At 42.6% G+C, this 17,774-nt stretch overlaps 1 protein-coding gene across 1 annotated transcript in view; it reads right to left on the reverse strand.

Annotated features, from left to right (window-relative positions):
- The window catches only part of LOC135222695 (serine/threonine-protein kinase SMG1-like), a gene marked incomplete at its 5' end in the record, with an annotated part of 271,434 nt that overhangs the window by 66,887 nt on the left and 186,773 nt on the right, over positions 1-17,774 (reverse strand). Inside the window, 2 exon segments of the mRNA XM_064260879.1 lie at positions 368-625; positions 1,023-1,208. Coding sequence (XP_064116949.1) covers positions 368-625; positions 1,023-1,208 — 444 coding nt within the window.

A 17,774-nucleotide genomic window follows, 5' to 3' on the forward strand; every position in this document is an offset into this window, starting at 1 on the left:
CAAAGCATACTAAGGTAGTTTTACTCCTCAATGCATAATTTTTCCTTTGTATATCATACTGTAAGGATGTTTTCCACATATCATTTCATGAAATTTTAATAATTAGTAAGTATTCATGTGAATGAACTTTTAGCTGTGAGTTCTGCCAAATATGTAAGATATCTAATGAGCAAAAGAGGCAATTACTATCTTGCCATGCAAGGTCAAAAAAGCCAATAACCATCAAAATGTGGTCCAACTATACAAAAGAATTGTTGGCATAAACACATTTCTGAAAAGGAAAATCTGTAAATAAACCTAATGAAAATTTCAATTGTCATTCTTCAAGCACAATCAAGAGGAAAACAAAGCTGTCACACATTACTACCATTATCTCTGATGCTTCTCTTGCAGTATCAACTCTTGGCCAAGGCTGAGGTAAAGGTGCAAGACTCAATGCTTCCATCAACTGGTCCAGCTGTGTGTCAACTGCTTCAAACAAAAGATGGAAACCCATGAGAAGCATCTGTCCTTGGCTCATTTCACCACTAATATCACTGTTGCCTCCAGATGTGATTTGGTTAATAACTTCCATGAGCTGACTATGAAGACTTGTAGCCTCTTGTAGAGCTTCCTCATGTCTTGGCTAGAAAATTCCAAAAGGAAATTAATATATAAGAAGTCGATATTAAACCCACTAAAAACTTACAATGACAGCCTGTTATGCAAAATTTAATTGACTATCTCTATTATGATGTGAATATGAACATGCAATACATCTTTTACTTCCTACATGAAAAAATCACACTAAACACTTATCAATTGTATTTAGTATTTTCTAAAGCAGAATGCAAGTACTTTCCAACAAAACTGCAACCAGTTGTATAATAAAATGTAATATGTGAGAGCTTTGCAAAATAACTGCTGCTGTCTTACTTATCACAACCATATAGCTGCATAAATGTTAGGACATAAAGTGGCTGCACTTAACAGAGAAAATAATACAATCTTATGTAAATACAAAACACCAACTAAAACTTTACAGGCATCAACAGTATCATCTGGCGGAGGTGAGTTGTAAGCTGCTGGCAAAGTGTTGCAGGAGAAATGCGAGCATTTGTAATAACAGCCTGAAGATCCTTAGCTAAGCTAATCACAGAAGGTTCTCCTCTCCAAAACAAACGAACACCCTCTACAATGATGATGCCACTTGTATTGAGTACCAATTCCTGAAACATAAATTATAAATTCTACAAAATCATTTTTCAGTGTACAATTTTTTAAAGAAAATTTGTAATCTAAATTATTACCCTTTTCAAAATGTGTGAAGAAATTAAGTCAACTCAATAACAATGCTGCATGTCTTAATGATGCTGGGCAGTTTAAGAAAGAAAACCTTTATTCATTGGGATATGGCTTAATATTTATACCATGAATGCAAAGAATCAATTCCCATCCCAAGCAACAAATTCTACAAACCCTGTTTTTTTTTCCAAACTTTTAAACAAGATTTCCAGTCTCAACTCCTTCTGCAGTTTACAAATGTGTGATACCAATAAAGTAAAGATCCCTGTGTAGACCTTAATCCTTATGGACGGATGCCCTCAAACAAGTAGCAATAACAGGTCTTGGGTGGTGACCATCAATATTATGTGCCATTGATTTGGGGGAATCAAGCGAGAAGAGGTTCCATTACTTCTATAGCCCATAAATTCACTAATGGCAACTTTTAGGCTGGCTCAGCTTGCCGATTCTACGCAGCTCATGATTTAGTTGTGTACTTGACTTCAAGGAGACATGTACTGCCTTTCTCTCTCACATGATGTCTTTATATATAATTGCTCATAAATATACCAAGGGGATGATGTTGGTTTTATTTATTTTCTCTTATAATAGTATGTCAGTTATAATTGTAATTTCACAAAGAAGAGTGCAAAGAAATATCAGAAAACATTTATAATCCAAAAAAGTTACTGTATTTTCGATCTCAGTAAATTTACTTAAATATTTTACAATAAATATGCTCAGAATTTGTTACTGATTTTAGTTCTTATCTATTTTGATATTGTGTGTACTGTACTTATAATTTTAAAAATAAAGTTATTTACTATGTAAAATGTGTATAATTTGGTAAAATTTATGATTATCTTGTAAAAAAGGGCACCACAAGGGGTTGTCAGTAGTCTTTTTCAACTAAGGTAGGGAGAGTTTTTTTTTTAGAATTTTTTTCTTATACCATCGTGAATTTTAATATCTTCCTCTTTCCATTGATGTATTTTTCTTCTTAAATTGGTTGACCTCAAAGTTTCCTTGGCCTGGGGTGCTGCAAATGTTTTTCTTGGCCTGGCTCTTAAGGATTAAAATAATAATAATCTTAAGTATAAAAATGATATTGTTATGATACAATAAAGTTTCATACATACTTACCTGGCAGATATATACATAGCTAAGACTCCGTCGTCCCCGACAGAAATTCAAATTTCGCAGCACACGCTGCAGGTAGGTCAGGTGATCTACCGTCCTGCCCTGGGTGGCAGGATTAGGAACCATTCCCGTTTCTATTCATATTTTCTCTCTTCCACCTGTCTCCTGCAGGGGAGGCTGGTGGGCCATTAATCGTATATATCTGCCAGGTAAGTATGTATGAAACTTTATTGTATCATAACAATATCATTTTCATACAATCAACTTACCTGTCAGATATATACATAGCTGATTGACACCCTTTGGTGGAGGGTAAGAGACAGCTAACATGGAATAGACAGGTAAACAACATATGTTGTAGGTATAAATAAACCTTGGTTCCTATCTGATAGGTGGTAGACTTCATATGGCTGTTGCCAAGGAGTCTGCATCACCTCAAAGAAACTTTAGCGAGATATGTGATCTGTGGCCAAGATTCTTGTGGGTCTGCCGATGGGGTCTTATCCACTTACTCGGCAGAGCCTAAAAGGTACTTGTCAATGGGTGCTAATCCACTTATATGACCATACACCTATGCCTATCGGCATAACTAATGAGCGCAACACTGATCCCGATCACCTGATCCTAACACAAGGGTTCGCGCTCAAATTGAAAAGAGTTAACCCCACACTCCTTTCAAAAACCCCAATAATTTCACTAAGTTAAATAACTTTAACTCAAAAGTTAAGGATCAATGTCGGCTCCTTATCCCAGTAACGTATCCGCAGAAACGATAAACCAAAGAGAAGGATCTCTCGTAGGTTAACTTGACGTCCCCTTTGTGTAATGAGAAGTCAACACAGAGTTGCCTCTACCGGAACACAGCTAATATGTCTTATATGACATATTGTTATGTAAAGAACAAGAATTTGCAAAAGCGCGCACTTCCTGCGCTTTTAATTCTCAGCTGTTTGAAGGAATCAAGTCACTTATGAAGTGCTTAGGAGATCTCCATGTTTCAAAGAAGACCAGGGCTTTCTTGAAATGGATCTCTCCCGTCTGAAGCCTGAAGGAAGCCTGAAGCCTGGCAGGAACCTCGCGCCTGTCTGGTGCTTCGCTCTTGGTTGGAGCCTAGTGCTTGTCTGGAACATTTCACTTGACTGGCGCCTCGCAGCTGGTTGACGCCTCGCGCCTTAGCTGGAGATTCGCGCCTGTCTCCCGGCGCCTCGCTGGCACCTCGCTGGCACCTCGCTGGCACCTCACGGCCTGGATTAGCTTCGCACCTAGCTGGCGCCTCGCGCCTGTCTGGCGCCCTCGCTGGCACCTCGTGGCCACCTCGCTGGCACCTCACGCCTGGACTTGAGCTTCGCCCCACTAGATGCCTGCGCCTGGGGTGTTGCACCTGTTGGCGTTTCGAGTTGCCTGATGTCTGGCTGACTCCTCGCTCCTGGTTCCAGGTTGGCTTTTTTTTTCTTTTTTTTTTTTTTTTTTTTTTTTTTTTTTTTTTTTTTTTTTTTTAGCATCTGGAGCCTGGCTGGATCCTTCCCACTTGCTTGAGCTTCTAGCTTGGTAGAGTCTCGAGGTTGCCTGGCGATGTACACATCAGACATTCTTATCTGTCCGATTTGTTCGCCTCTAGCGCATATGCGCCAGGTTGGAGGCCCGCTCTGTTTCTTCATCAGACAATGACATTACGGCACTTGGCGTCTGGCTTGCGCTACATTGTCTGAAAGCCCTGAAGAACCACAATGGTTCATCAGGAGACAGGAGAAGAACGGAAGAAATTCTTCCCACTCTGAGCTTTCGGCCTCTCCGGCAATGGGAGGTGATTGTATCCAGTTACATCTAGTAGAACGATAGGAATCTAACAGTGAGAGAGATAAGAGTCTTTATCCGATGAGGATCCTTCGTGATTACTTCCTTTGCTAACGAGATCTCTTCAGAAATGATGATGAGGTTTCTCGTTGCCGAATCTTCCCTATCCTTGCCCTAAGGAAGGTAAGGAGCCTGGAAGCCGAAGGTAACTCCGAGCTGAAATTGGGCGAACCCCTGATTTCTAGCTCTAATGTATCACTCTGAATGTCTTCTGGGATCTATTTCGGTTCCTCCATTTCGAGTCCTCCTCGTATTCAAAAGACTCTGTAGGCAAAATGTTTTAACCACCATTTCTTCTTTCGTAGAAGAAAACATAAGTACCCTGTCTGGACAACGAAACTTCTCTCCGAAATCGTTGAGTCAGGAATAGAGGGTTAAATTTCTTTTAACAGACATATGCTGATAAAAAATCGTTGCCAAGTCTCCACTGAATAAGATGCGAGATTCCAATGCTCAAAAACTTCAATATTTTCTTGGCAGTTTAGGGCCAAGAGAAAACCAAGAATTCTTTCCTAAAATTTTCCAAGAAATTTTTATGAGGAGCAGTTCCATCTTGTCAGAACACGGAATCTGAGGCCCAAAATAGGATCCCATTCTAAGTATAAGATCTCCTACCTTTATCGTATAGAGGTATTGTATAAGATCGCGAAGATCTTAATTCTCTACTATCTCTAATACTTTTTGTCGAGACAAGAGTATATTATTTTACTGTATTCATTGAAAGCAGAAAATACAAAGGTGATACTTCCCCTTGAAAGGGAAGAAAACCACTATGTGGTTCACAGAGGTATCGAAAGAGGACAGTTCCCCCCTTCCATCTAGCACGATCTGCAGCAATTCTATGTCTTGGCCATGACTATTGTCATTTACCTTGAAAAATCCTCTCATTCATGTCCACTTCTGGTCAGTCCGCACGCAGACAGACTCAGAGTGGAGAGGTTGTTAAGGTCTATTTATAATAGATGCTGATAAAATATCAAGACTCTCTTGGAAAAAACTTCCAAAACATGTTGTGAGAAGAACGTGACCTCTGTGAATCCAACCTCTCTAAGGCCAAAATGAGGCATAAAGTATTATCCTCTCTTTCTTTGACGCCCTTTATCTTAAATTCTGTAAAGAATTTATATTTAAGGGGGAAAAAAAAAAAAAAGACCTAAAGTTTATTCCCCTTTCTATAAAATAAAGATGGCGTATATTGCTACCTCTCTTGGTTCGAGGAAAAGGAAGCAGTCTATAGGAAGCCTGTTCGTCTTCTACCTTGCTAAGAGATCTATGAAGAAGACTTTCCGCAGGTTCTCACAACTCTTTCCAATAAATGTTAGACATACGTTAACAATTATTATCGTCGATCGAGAAGGTTCTCTTTGTTAACGCGAACAGGAGCGAAAAAAGAGATTCTCGATGTTCTTTGCGATATGAGTGTCGTGGAATTGGCCTAAGTGATTAAATGGGTAACGAAATCAGGAACGAATCTTGCCGTTACCGAGCCTGCTGTCCGAGAGGCTACTGGACTCTTAGGTAAATAACTCGCTAAAACGAGAAAATCTTGGATGGTGCTCTTGGCTCACTGCGCCTGGCTGGCGCTTCTGGCGTAATTTGCGCCAGGCTGGCGCTTCTGGCGCAATTTGCGCCAGGCTGGCGCTTCTGGCGCATTGCGCCAGGTTGGCGCTTCTGGCGCATTGCGCCAGGTTGGCGCTTCTGGCGCTTTGCGCCAGGCTGGCGCTTCCTTCTAATCTTTTAGGTATGTGCCAGAACATCTGTGCCTTTATGGTACCCGACATCCTTTCACATGTTAATTCCGTTCTTAGTAGGAAAAAACTTTATATACGTAGTATAGTCCATTCAGGGAAACAAGTTCTGCCACAAAGAGAATGTTTCCCATCCAACTCATCCATCTTCTTCTGAGCAGGTACTCTAATAAGCCATGCTTTCGTAAGCCTGAGAGCATTATATAATATAATGTTCTGCTGCGATAGAATCCTTTAATAATGTTACCTACGGTAAACAGCATTGAAAGGTTGTAATATCTCTCTTATTGAAAGCTTCTTAGCAAAAGGCATACAATATTTTATTTATGATAGCTTAACTATCCCCTCAATCCGAGGCTAAGACCGCGATTGTAGGGGAGAGATACTGATAGTTATTCCATCCCGCAGGAGAGAGAGATGTAACTAACTACTTATGACCGACACCTACATGGTACTGCGTTGTTCTCAGCGAAAGCAGTCTCCGTTAGTCGTCTGGCCTTACTCTTCCAGAGTTGCCAGCTACTCCATTTAATAAAGGAATCTTATAAAATTATTATCGAACTTCAGGAAGTTCTTATTTAAAGCATATTTAAGCGAAACAAGACTTCGATAATCTAGAAGCTAAGTAGGTGTTGTCTTAACAATCCCTTTAAGCGTAGTCCTTCCTAGGAAAGTCCTAGAAGGATACTGGTAATTGAGTTGCACAGCAAAGAAGTAACTACGGTATGTGTTTATGATTTGACCGAATCATATTCTCATACAGCAGATACTCTACTACCTTCTACTATCTTCGTTCTTTTCGTTAATAGAATGATAGAAAGAGTATATATATCTCCTTAAGGAAGGAAGTAAATCCAGGAACTCTTTAAATCTTCGTAATTTCCTCATAAATCGCGGAAGAGACAGAATTCCTGTTCATCTCTTGGGTTTACGGAAGGAAGTAGATATTTCCTATCCGCCATCATACCCAAACGTCGATGAGATTCTTATTAAGAAAAACTCCCAAAGCTCTTGCCTCCTCATAACGAGGGAAGAGCCTGGATGAAGGAGAGAGTCTGCATTGAGAGGAACTGCCTAACACAGGAGTCTTCTGAATAATGAAAAGGGGCTTCTCTTAGTATCAGAATCCTTCTGACAAAAGCAATGGCCGCCTGTGCGACATCTTGCACCTTTGCCAGGGGAAAGTTGCTCAAGTTAAAAAACTCAAAGAGGAGCCTCGCGACTGACCTCTCTCTCAAATGAAGATTTTTGAATATTCTGGCGCCTGGCGCCTGGATCCTTGCGCCTAGCGCCTGGCGTCTGGATAGTTCCGCGTGCCTGGAATGTTCCGCACGCTAGAAAGGAGACTCGCTCCTGGAACGTTCCGCTTGCGTGGAAGGTCCCGTGCGCCCTGATAGTTCTGAGTGCCTACTAGTCTTCTTTTAGGAGCCTCTTGCCAGTAAACATTCAATGGAAGCATCCTTCTGATTGCCACTCTACTATAAGGCTCCTCAGTCTAGCCGTCTGTTTTCTCTTTGAAGGCGCCTTGCACCAAGAAAATTTTCTGGAGAGCGGCTCGCGTTTATCTGTATGAACGAGGCTCGCGCTAGTCTGTTGGAACGCGGCTCGCTGCTGGCTGTTGGCTCTCAGCCTCTCGCTCAGTGTTCTCTTAGTTTTCAGAGAACGCGCTAGATCGTCCGAACTCCAAACATGTACATTTTTCGTCTTTTCGGATGTAAGATGAAGAAACGGAAGAGATGCACTTTTTTAAGGATGCCTTTTCAATGGCTATCCTTGGCAGTCTGGGACGCTACTACAGAACCTGCCGAGGGGACGCCCAACCGGTGGGGATTCTCTGAAACCTCCGTGCGGCTTTCGACATTCCTTCTCCTCTGGGCTTGTGAGCTTGGAAGAGGTCTAGGCCTGAGAGCGAGACAGAGCCGATCGGACGCACCCTCCACTATTATAGGATGCCTTTCCAATGGCGAACTTGGCAGTCTGGGACTTTCTTTACAGAAAATCCTGCCCGAGGGGACGCCTGATCGGTGGGGATTCTCCATAACCTCCCTAAGGCTTTCGACTTTCCTTCTCCTCTGGGCCAGTGAGCTTGGAAGCGGTCTAGACCTGGGAGCGAAACAGCCGATCAGAACGCACCCTCCACTGCACTGGGAACACTAAAATCACTTCTTACCTTTCAATAGCTCGTATTTTGAGCTACATTCCTTTGTCTTCAAATTGCAATATGAATTTGAAGATTCTGTGAAGTAAGAAGGAGATGAGGATACAACACTACTAGTATTGTTAATGCTCTAACTGCTCGTTAGTACGAGAGCTATAAAAACTTCTAAAGGAAGCGTAACTAATTCTATTTCTGACTTCCTCAAGAAGGAAGTTAGCTTAAACTTCCTCAATCAATTCTAACATTTACTACACGTTATTATGAATAAATATTAAAATTTCCCTTCTTGCAAACTATGTGAGTGTCTACCGAAAAGTTCGGTAGTTACACGTAAACAATTCTTCGAAATTTTCGAAGCCAAAGTTATTAAAACAAATTAGTATGCGTATGCCGAACCAAAGACCCAGTACTTCCCTGCAAAAGTAGCCCAGAAGATCGATGGCGATGAAATCCAATAATCAAGTCAGGAGGAACTGCAAACGTTGTTTACATTCCAAGCGACAGAGAAAATATGAATAGAAAACGGGAATGGTTCCTAATCCTGCCACCCAGGGCAGGACGGTAGATCACCTGACCTACCTGCAGCGTGTGCCGCGAAATTTGAATTTCTGTCGGGGACGACGGAGTCTTAGCTATGCATATATCTGACAGGTAAATTGATTGTATGAAAACCTTAGCTTTCATTGAAAATATTTTTCATTATTGCAAATGTTTTATTGGCCTGGCTCTTAAGGATTAAAATAATAATAATAATCTTGAGTAAAAAATTCTTTGCTATCAGTGAGAATATTTTTCATTGTTAAATTTCGAAAAATGATATTGTTAAGATACAATAAAGTTTGTTCATACTTACCTGCCAGATATATATATATAGCTGTATTCTCTGAAGTCCGACAGAATTTCTAAAAACTTTCGACACACGTAGTGGGAGTAGGGTGGTTAGTACCCATTCCCGCCGCTGGGAGGCTGGGTATCAGGAACCATTCCCATTTTCTATCAGATTTCAATCTCCACTGTCTCCTGAGGGGAGGTGGGTGGGTACTTAAAATATAATATATCTGCCAGGTAAGTATGAACAAACTTTACTGTATCTTAACAATATATTTTTGTTCATGAAACTTACCTGTCAGATATTATATATAGCTGAATCCCCCCCCCCCACCTTTGGCGGTGGGAGAGACAGAAAAGGATTTTTAGGAAACATATAAATGTAGATGATTGACATCTTAGTTCCTTACCTGTTAGCATAGCTGACTTCGTGATTACTGTCACCCAAAGCCCTGCATCTCACTTCACTAGAGGTTACCCAACCAAGGTAGTGACCTGTGTGTTGGTGCGCTCTAGATGGATCTGTCAACGGGGGCGAGACCACAATGTGACTAGACCATGACCATACTTCTGAGGGCAACGAGGCAAAACCACCACCTAAGTTAGCCTAACAAAATACTCCCATATACCAAAGGCTAAAAGAAGAGACGACCGCATCGGCGGCCGACCCTACAAACCATAAACATTACAAGTATTAAAACTCCCTACCCTTTTCTATCGGAGAAAGGATGAGTGCTACCTCCTGCCCCCCAAAACAAAACAGTGTCTGCGGCGACGTATGGTCCAAGAGAGTAACAGTTTTCATATGTCGTTCTCACCTCCCGTAGGTAGTGCGAGGCGAACACTGAGTTACTCCTCCTAAAAGTGGCACTTAAAATGTCTTTGAGGGCCATATTCTTCTGAAAGGCTATCGAGGTCGAAATAGCCCTTACTTCGTGAGCGTTAACTTTTAACAGCCTAAAGTCACTGTCTTTGCAAGAAGAGTGCGCCTCCTTTATGGTGTTTCTTAAAAAGAATGCCAGTGCATTCTTGGACATGAGCATATTTGGTCTCTTGACCGAACACCATAAGTTCTCCGCAGAACCTCTACAATCCTTTGTTCTACGAAGATATTCTCTAAGAGCCTAACAGGACAGGACTCTTTCTGGCTCTTGACCAATGATCTCTGCCATACCCTTGATCTCGAACGTTTTAGGCCAAGGATTGGAAGGGTTTTCGTTCTTAGCCAGAAATGACATACCCAAAGAGCAGACCGCATTATGCCCTTTGAAGCCGACATGTTTACTAATAGCCTGTATCTCGCTAACTCTCTTCGCCGTCGCCAGAGCAGTTAGGAATACAGTCTTCTTCGTCAAATCTCGCAAAGAAGTGGAGTAAAGAGGTTCAAAGCGACTTGACATTAAAAACTTGAGGACCACGTCTAGGTTCCACGAAGGTAACTTTGGTAGCGGCACCTTGGTGGTCTCGTAAGATCTCAATAGATCATGGAGATCCTTGTTATTAGCGAGGTCAAGACCTCTATGGCGAAAAACCACAGATAAGACACTTCTGTAGCCTTTAATGGTTGACACTGCAAGCTTCAGATCTCGTCTAAGATAAAGTAGGAAGTCGGCGATCTGGCTCACAGAGGTCATGGTAGAGGAAACTCCTTTCTTTCTACACCAACTTCTAAAAGCTGCCCACTTCGATTGGTAAACCGCGATTGATGAAGGTCTCCTCGCGGTGGCGATAGCTTTAGCCACAGGTTTCGAAAAACCTCTCGCTCTGGCCAACTTCTTGATAGTCTGAACGCAATCAGACTCAGAGCGGAGAGGTTTTTGTGGTACCTCTCGAAGTGGGGCTGTTTGAGTAGATCTCTCCTTAATGGAAGAGATCTCGGAAAATCCACCAGGTAGGACATCACCTCTGTGAACCAGTTCGCTGCGGGCCAAAAGGGGGCGATTAACATCAACCTCGTCCCCTCCTAAGCTGTGAACTTATACATCACCTCCCCCAGAATCTTGAAGGGGGGAAATGCGTAGAGATCTAGGCCCGTCCAATCCCATAAAAGGGCGGCGTCTACTGCCTACTGCCCCCTGATCGAGAAACCGGGGAGCAATAAAGAGGAAGTCTCGCCGTTCTTGAGGTTGCAAAAATGTCCGCCAAAGGACATCCCCAAAGACCCCACAGCTCCTGGCATACGTCCTGATTGAGGGTCCACTCTGTCGGCAGCAACTGTCCTTGTCGACTGAGGAGATCCGCACGGACGTTCTCGACTCCGGCAATGAACCTTGTCAAGATCGTGATCTCTCTCGCCTTCGCCCAAAGCAGAATCTCTTTCGCTAGAGCGAACAGGGAGCGAGAGTGTGTTCCTCCTTGTTTCTTCAAGTATGCCAGGGCTGTGGTGTTGTCCGAGTTGACTTGGACTACTCGACGGGAGACTGTCCTGGAAGAACTGGAGCGCTAACTGAACAGCTGCCAGTTCTTTGAAGTTGATATGCCAGGCTACCTGTTCCCCTCTCCAGGTGCCTGACACTTCCTCCCCCCCTAGTGTTGCTCCCCACCCCGTGGATGACGCGTCGGAGAACAACACTAGGTCAGGGTTCCGAAGCTTGAGGGATATACCCTCTGACAGCTTCCACAAATCGAGCCACCATCTTAGATGGCTCTTTACCTCTTCTGAGATGGTTAACATCATGTCGAAGTTGTCCTTGTTTCTCCAGCTGTCCGACAGGAAGAACTGAAGAGGTCGGAGGTGTAGCCTCCCCAGGGAAACAAACTTCTCCAGCGAGGAAATGGTCCCCAGCAGACTCATCCATTCCCTCACCGAGCATGAATCCTTCCCTAGAAAGGCTGACACTTTTTCTATGCCTTGTTGCTGACGTTCCTGGGACGGAAAAGCCCGAAAAGCCACTGAATCCATCTGAATCCCCAGATACACGATGGACTGTGTTGGGGTCAGATGTGACTTTTCGAAGTTCACCAGAAGTCCCAGGGACGCAGCTAAAGACAGAGTCGTTTGCAGGTCCCTTCAGGCCCGCGGGTCTGCGAAGAGCTCGTATGAGCCAGTCGTCCAGGTAGAGCGAGATCCTGATGTTGGAAAGATGGAGCCACCTCGCCACATTCTTCATTAAGATGGTGAAGACAAAAGGGGCCGTACTCAGTCCAAAACAAAGAGCCCCTGAACTGAAAGACCTTCCTTTCAGGGACGAACCGAAAGGTACTTCATAGATTGGGGATGTATCGGGACGTGAAAGTAGGCGTCCTGAAGGTCGAGCGATACCATCCAATCTCCAGGTCTTAAGGCCCCCAGAACTGACTGAGGTGTCTCCATCTTGAACCTCTGCTTCTCTATAAAGAGGTTTAGACGACTTAGTCCAAGACCGGCCGCCACCCTCCCGATGTTTCGGTACAAAGAAACAAAATCTGTTTTTGTAAAATCCTGGCGTTGCCAGGTCTAAGACCTGTTCCACTGCTCGCTTCTCGAGCATCTGCTCGAGCAGGTCGAAGAGTATCTTCCGCTTTTCTTGAGGATATGACGGGGACAAGTCCCTGGGAGTAGAAGTCAGCGGGGGCGGCTTTACGAAAGGGATCTTGTACCCCTTCTCTATGATGTTGAGAGACCAGGTGTCCGCCTCTCTTTCTCTCCAGGCCTCTCCAAACAACTGCAGCCTGGCTCCTACCGGTGCCTGAAGGAAGGATCTCTCACTTCTTGCCCCTAGACTTAGCCGGGGGTCTACCTCTAGGAAGACTCCTTCCTCGGGGTGAAGATCTAGCGGAAGTCCCTCCACGAAAGGGCTTCTGCTTTTTATTCGATTGGACTCCTGAAGACGTGGAAGGGCCAGCAGGACGTCTCGACGACTGAGCCAAAAGGTCTTGAGTGGCTTTTTCCTGAAGACTTACTGCCAGATCCTTCACCATAGCCTGGGGGAAGAGATGACTCGAAAAAGGCGCATACAAAAGTTCTGTCCTCTGTGAGGGAGAGACAGACTTAGCCGCAAAATTGCAATAAAGCGATCTTTTCTTCAACACCCCTGCTGAAAAATGAGAGGCTAACTCCTCTGAGCCATCCCTGACGGCCTTGTCCATGAATGACAATACACTGGACAGCTCCCCCAAGCTGATCGAATCTGGCTTACGAGACTGGTTATCTAACACTCCGAGACACCAGTCTAAGAAGTTGAAGACTTCCAAGGACCTAACCCTCTTAATGAGAGAATGCCTTGATGAAGTCATTGGGCTTCCGCACGGCATATCATTCCCGTGCTGAAGCCTGGTGACGGGCAAGAGGGCTCTCGAACTGGGGAATTTTTGTTTTTCCTCAGTTTGACTCTAAATTTCTCTCATCCTATTTCTATTACTTATAATTGTTTCATTCTTCTTCATATTTATCAACTTTCTCCAACCTTGCTGTCAAAACTCTTACCCATTTCACTGTCCGATGTTTTTTTGGGGGGACATCATATCCGGGATTGGAAATTTTTTCAAAACCAATTGTGGGAGCTGTGGTGGTCTTGCCAACTACCCGATAATGTTTGGACACCTTGGAATGTCAGTATTTCCATACTGGCATGCGGGACTATTCTCGAACCATAACTGGCCTTCGGATTCCAGGGTTGGCCGGTTTCATAGAGATAGGATCTCGGCATTCTGTCCGGTTTGCCTGCCGCTATGATTAAAGTGGGGATGATTGTATTCCTGTAATGCTCTCAGTCCCATCAAGCGGGTTGGCTTACACTTGAGCCACTCTAATCATAGTGGTACCATCCCTTTGTGGTAGGGTAGGGAGTGGACATTTGGGAAGCAGCTCTCGCAGGTGTCATTGGTGGAGAAATTAATTTCATGAAAGGATAATGGGTTCTCTTTTGGGATGTCAGACAGTCTAACTTTTTTCTTTCCCCCAACTAATTTAATGACGGAAATTAATGTTTCTTGTACCCCTGGATCGAATGGTGAACCTCAGACACTGTTGACGACCTCTGCTAATTTAATTAGGGAAAACTCTGTTGATGACCTCGGAACTAGGAAGGACCATTCCATTGTTATTCCAAAATTGAGTAATCTGGGTAACGCAAGGAAACTTCGAATCCTTCATGTTACCAAATTCCAATAGAGACAAATTATGATAATATATATAAAGAATTTGAGTGTTATGGATCTATAACAGAAATAAGAATGAAACTGGAAGATACCAAAATGGGATTCACGGATATCTTACAATAGTCATGACGAAGCATTTAGTGCATATGTAATATTAATAATATCAAAATTAATAACTTGAATATAATGGCTGCTCTTTGCGACAAGGTACCAAAGGATTTGGATGTTTATAGACCTGCGGACTGGTTTGAAAAGATGCTGATGTAGTTATGCCTTCCCAGAGGAAGCCAAAACCACCGATGTGGCTTGTAGCTGAATCTCATGGGGGTTACAGGGAATTATTTCAAAATATGCAAATTAATTCAGAAAAAAGTAGGAACTATTGCACCGGGAGACATATCTCGTTTTGGAAAAAATATTACCTTATCCAAGCCAAATCATGCACACAATCTGTAATACTATCCAACCTTAAAACAAATGATGATAATATTAAGTTAGATGTCAAACCCCACCTAAATTTTAGCCTTACGGAAGGGGAGTAGTTTTTAACAAAGATCTGTATGAATTTACAGAGGAGGAGATACTGGCCATGTGTCCACTAAATGTATGGAAAGTACACAAAGTTCCAGGTACATCAATGATTATCCTTACTTTCCAGGATGCAGATGTACCTTCCCGCATTATTATTGAAAATGAAATTATTAAAGTTCGACCATTCAAGCAGAAGCCACTGCAATGTTTTAATTGTTTTAAATTTGGACACCCGTCAAAAGTTTGCAAAAACGAAAAAATGTGTGGTATTTGCTCTAAATCTTACCATGGAGAATGTGCACTTGAAGCCAGGTGTTTAAATTGCAGCTCAAATCATAAATCCACTGACCGAGCTGCGAGCTGTATAAGTCGGAAGAAGCTTGCCCTTAACAAATCCAACTTAGAACACATAAGTGTGGGATATGCCAAAAGACTATTAGATAAATCAAGTAGTTATGCAAAGGCACTAAAATCAAACCCATCTAGCACTGCCAATAGTTCTATAAAAAGAAATATACCATCTAATGATAAAATGCTGCATGATGAGGTAAGCATATTGCCTTCTGAGGCTTTGCCACAGTGTATTAACAGTGGGGCATTGCCCATCCCCGTACAACCTTCGTCCCCCATTACTATTAGTAGTACAAACCTCTCTCAGGCCATGTCCTTGCCTGATTTGATGGAGGTTCCACTTAAAACCAACTTGCCTGGTGCACCTGTTGTGGGGAAGGTGCAAAAACCTAGAAGCCCACCACCTATTAATCGAAAAAGAGAGAGACCTCCATCTCTCTCACCCCCTTCCATCAGAAACATTAAAGCTATGACGTCAAATAAATTTGATGTTTTATCTGTTGATGTTTCTGATCAACTGGAAGATAACTTGAATAAATCAGAAATTCAAGTTGAGGTCCACCATCCGCCTCAACAAATAGATCAAAAGGAGACAAAGAAAAAGACAAACGTAAAACCCAATATATCAAGACCATCTCTAAAGAAACCTACAGGAAATAATGTTAGATTAAAAGTTGCCAATGGGAAGACCTCATCCAAGATGTCTTCCAGAAGTGATCCATAGTTTTCTCCTCCATTTTGCAATGGAATTGTCAGGGTTTAAGGGCCAAATATGAAGAACTTAAGCTACTAATTCATGAGCATTCCCCCATAATTGTATGTCTACAGGAAAGCAAGCTTGATGCTAATACTCCTTGTCCTCGAGAGTATATTAGCTATAGAACACCATATAATCAACAAGCAGGGAGCCATGGCGGAAGTCTCATTTACGTTCGTCGAGATGTTCCCCAAATATCTTTGTCTATTCGTACACCTCTGCAGGCAGTGGTTGTACAGATTGATATAGGGAGAAAATATACAATATGCTCTCTGTACCTACCTCCAAATGATAATATTTTGTATGATAATTTAGTAGAGGTGATTCAACAACTCCCCCAACCTTTTCTCTTATTGGGAGATTTGAATGGTAGACATCCTTTATGGGGCGATGTTTTAGCAAACACAAGGGGCAATATTATATCATCAATTGTGGAAAATGAGGATGTCGGACTCCTTAATACAGGAGAGCCCACACACTTTCATGTCCAGACAGGTACCTTGTCATGCATTGACCTATCAATCGCAAGCTCTAATTGCCTTCTTATTGATTTTTGATTGGAGGGACCAGATGATTGGCATACTAGTGATCATGCACCAATCATTATCAACACTAACAATGGTCCACCTTTACAGAGATCGCCACGATGGAATCATGACAAGGCAGACTGGGGTAGATTTCGTGAGCTAAGCGAAATTGAAGGGAATGCAGAACAGTTTGAAAATATTGATGATGCCATAGACATGCTGAATGGAACCCTTCATACAGCAGGAGTCAATTCAATTCCCAAAACAACAGGGTTATTCAAACGACGACCAGTCCCCTGGTGGTCTTCAGAATTAACTGCCCTGCAAAGAGCCACAAGAAGGTCTTTAACCAGTTTGCGCAGACACCGTACTGAGGAGAATTTAATTATATACAAGAAAGTAGAGCACAGTTCCGTCGTGCCATGAAAGAAGCTAGGCGCCAGTCTTGGGTGTCTTTTGTTTCCTCCATTAACAGTAGAACACCACCATCTTCTGTGTGGAGGAAAGTAAAAAAGATAGCAGGCAAATTCACCCCCAACCCACCACCAGTGTTGAAGGTGAATGATCAGTATGTGACTGGAGCAACTGAGGTTAGTAATGCCCTGGCGGATCATTTCTCAAATGTATCACGCAAGTGTGAAGTAGCTCCTGGTCACCAGTTTATGGAGCAATGAAGAAAAGAAAATTTTAAATTTTGCAACAGGAAGGGAAGAGTCATACAACTCTCCTTTTACTGAAAGAGAATTTGACTCCGCACTTGCTACATGTAATGATACAGCCCCTGGACCCGATGAAATTCCATATGCAATGATTAAACATGTACCTGTTAATACCAAGTTGTTTATTTTAAGCATGATCATAGTTATCCAAGTGTTTGGGAACTAGCCATTATCTTAGCCTTTTTAAAACCTGGTAAGGATAAGTTTTTAGCTGCAAACTATCGACCAATTGCATTGACATCTTGTTTATGTAAGATCATGGAGAAGATGGTCAATGTAAGACTGGTATGGTACCTGGAAAAGAAGGGTATTTTATCACCTATCCAGTGTGGATTTAGAAAAATGCATTCAACGACTGATGTGTTGATGCGACTGGAATCCTCTATTTGTGAAGCCTTGCTTCCAAACAGCACCATGTAACAGTCTTTTTTTGATCTTGAGAAGGCATATGATACTGCATGGAGATATGGTATACTTAAAACCATTCATGAATTGGGGTTACGAGGAGAGTTACCATGTTCATTCAATCATTTGTTTCACATAGATTTTTTCAAGTCAGAGTGGGGAAACTCTATCAGAGAGGAGATGTCAGGAAGAAGGAGTTCCCCAGGGTAGTGTGCTAAGTGTAACACTATTTGCACTAGCCATTAATGGGATATCCTCTGTCATTCCCCAAGATATTCTCTCAACATTATTTGTAGATGATCTCTCCATATCATTTGCTGGATCTAGAATGTCGATGGTTGAGAGAAAACTACAACTCTCAATTGACAAAATTATTCAGTGGGCTGATATGAATGGATTTAAGTTTTCGACAAA

The sequence above is a fragment of the Macrobrachium nipponense genome, chromosome 8 (assembly GCF_015104395.2).
Source record: "Macrobrachium nipponense isolate FS-2020 chromosome 8, ASM1510439v2, whole genome shotgun sequence".
Taxonomy (NCBI): Eukaryota; Metazoa; Arthropoda; class Malacostraca; order Decapoda; family Palaemonidae; genus Macrobrachium; species Macrobrachium nipponense.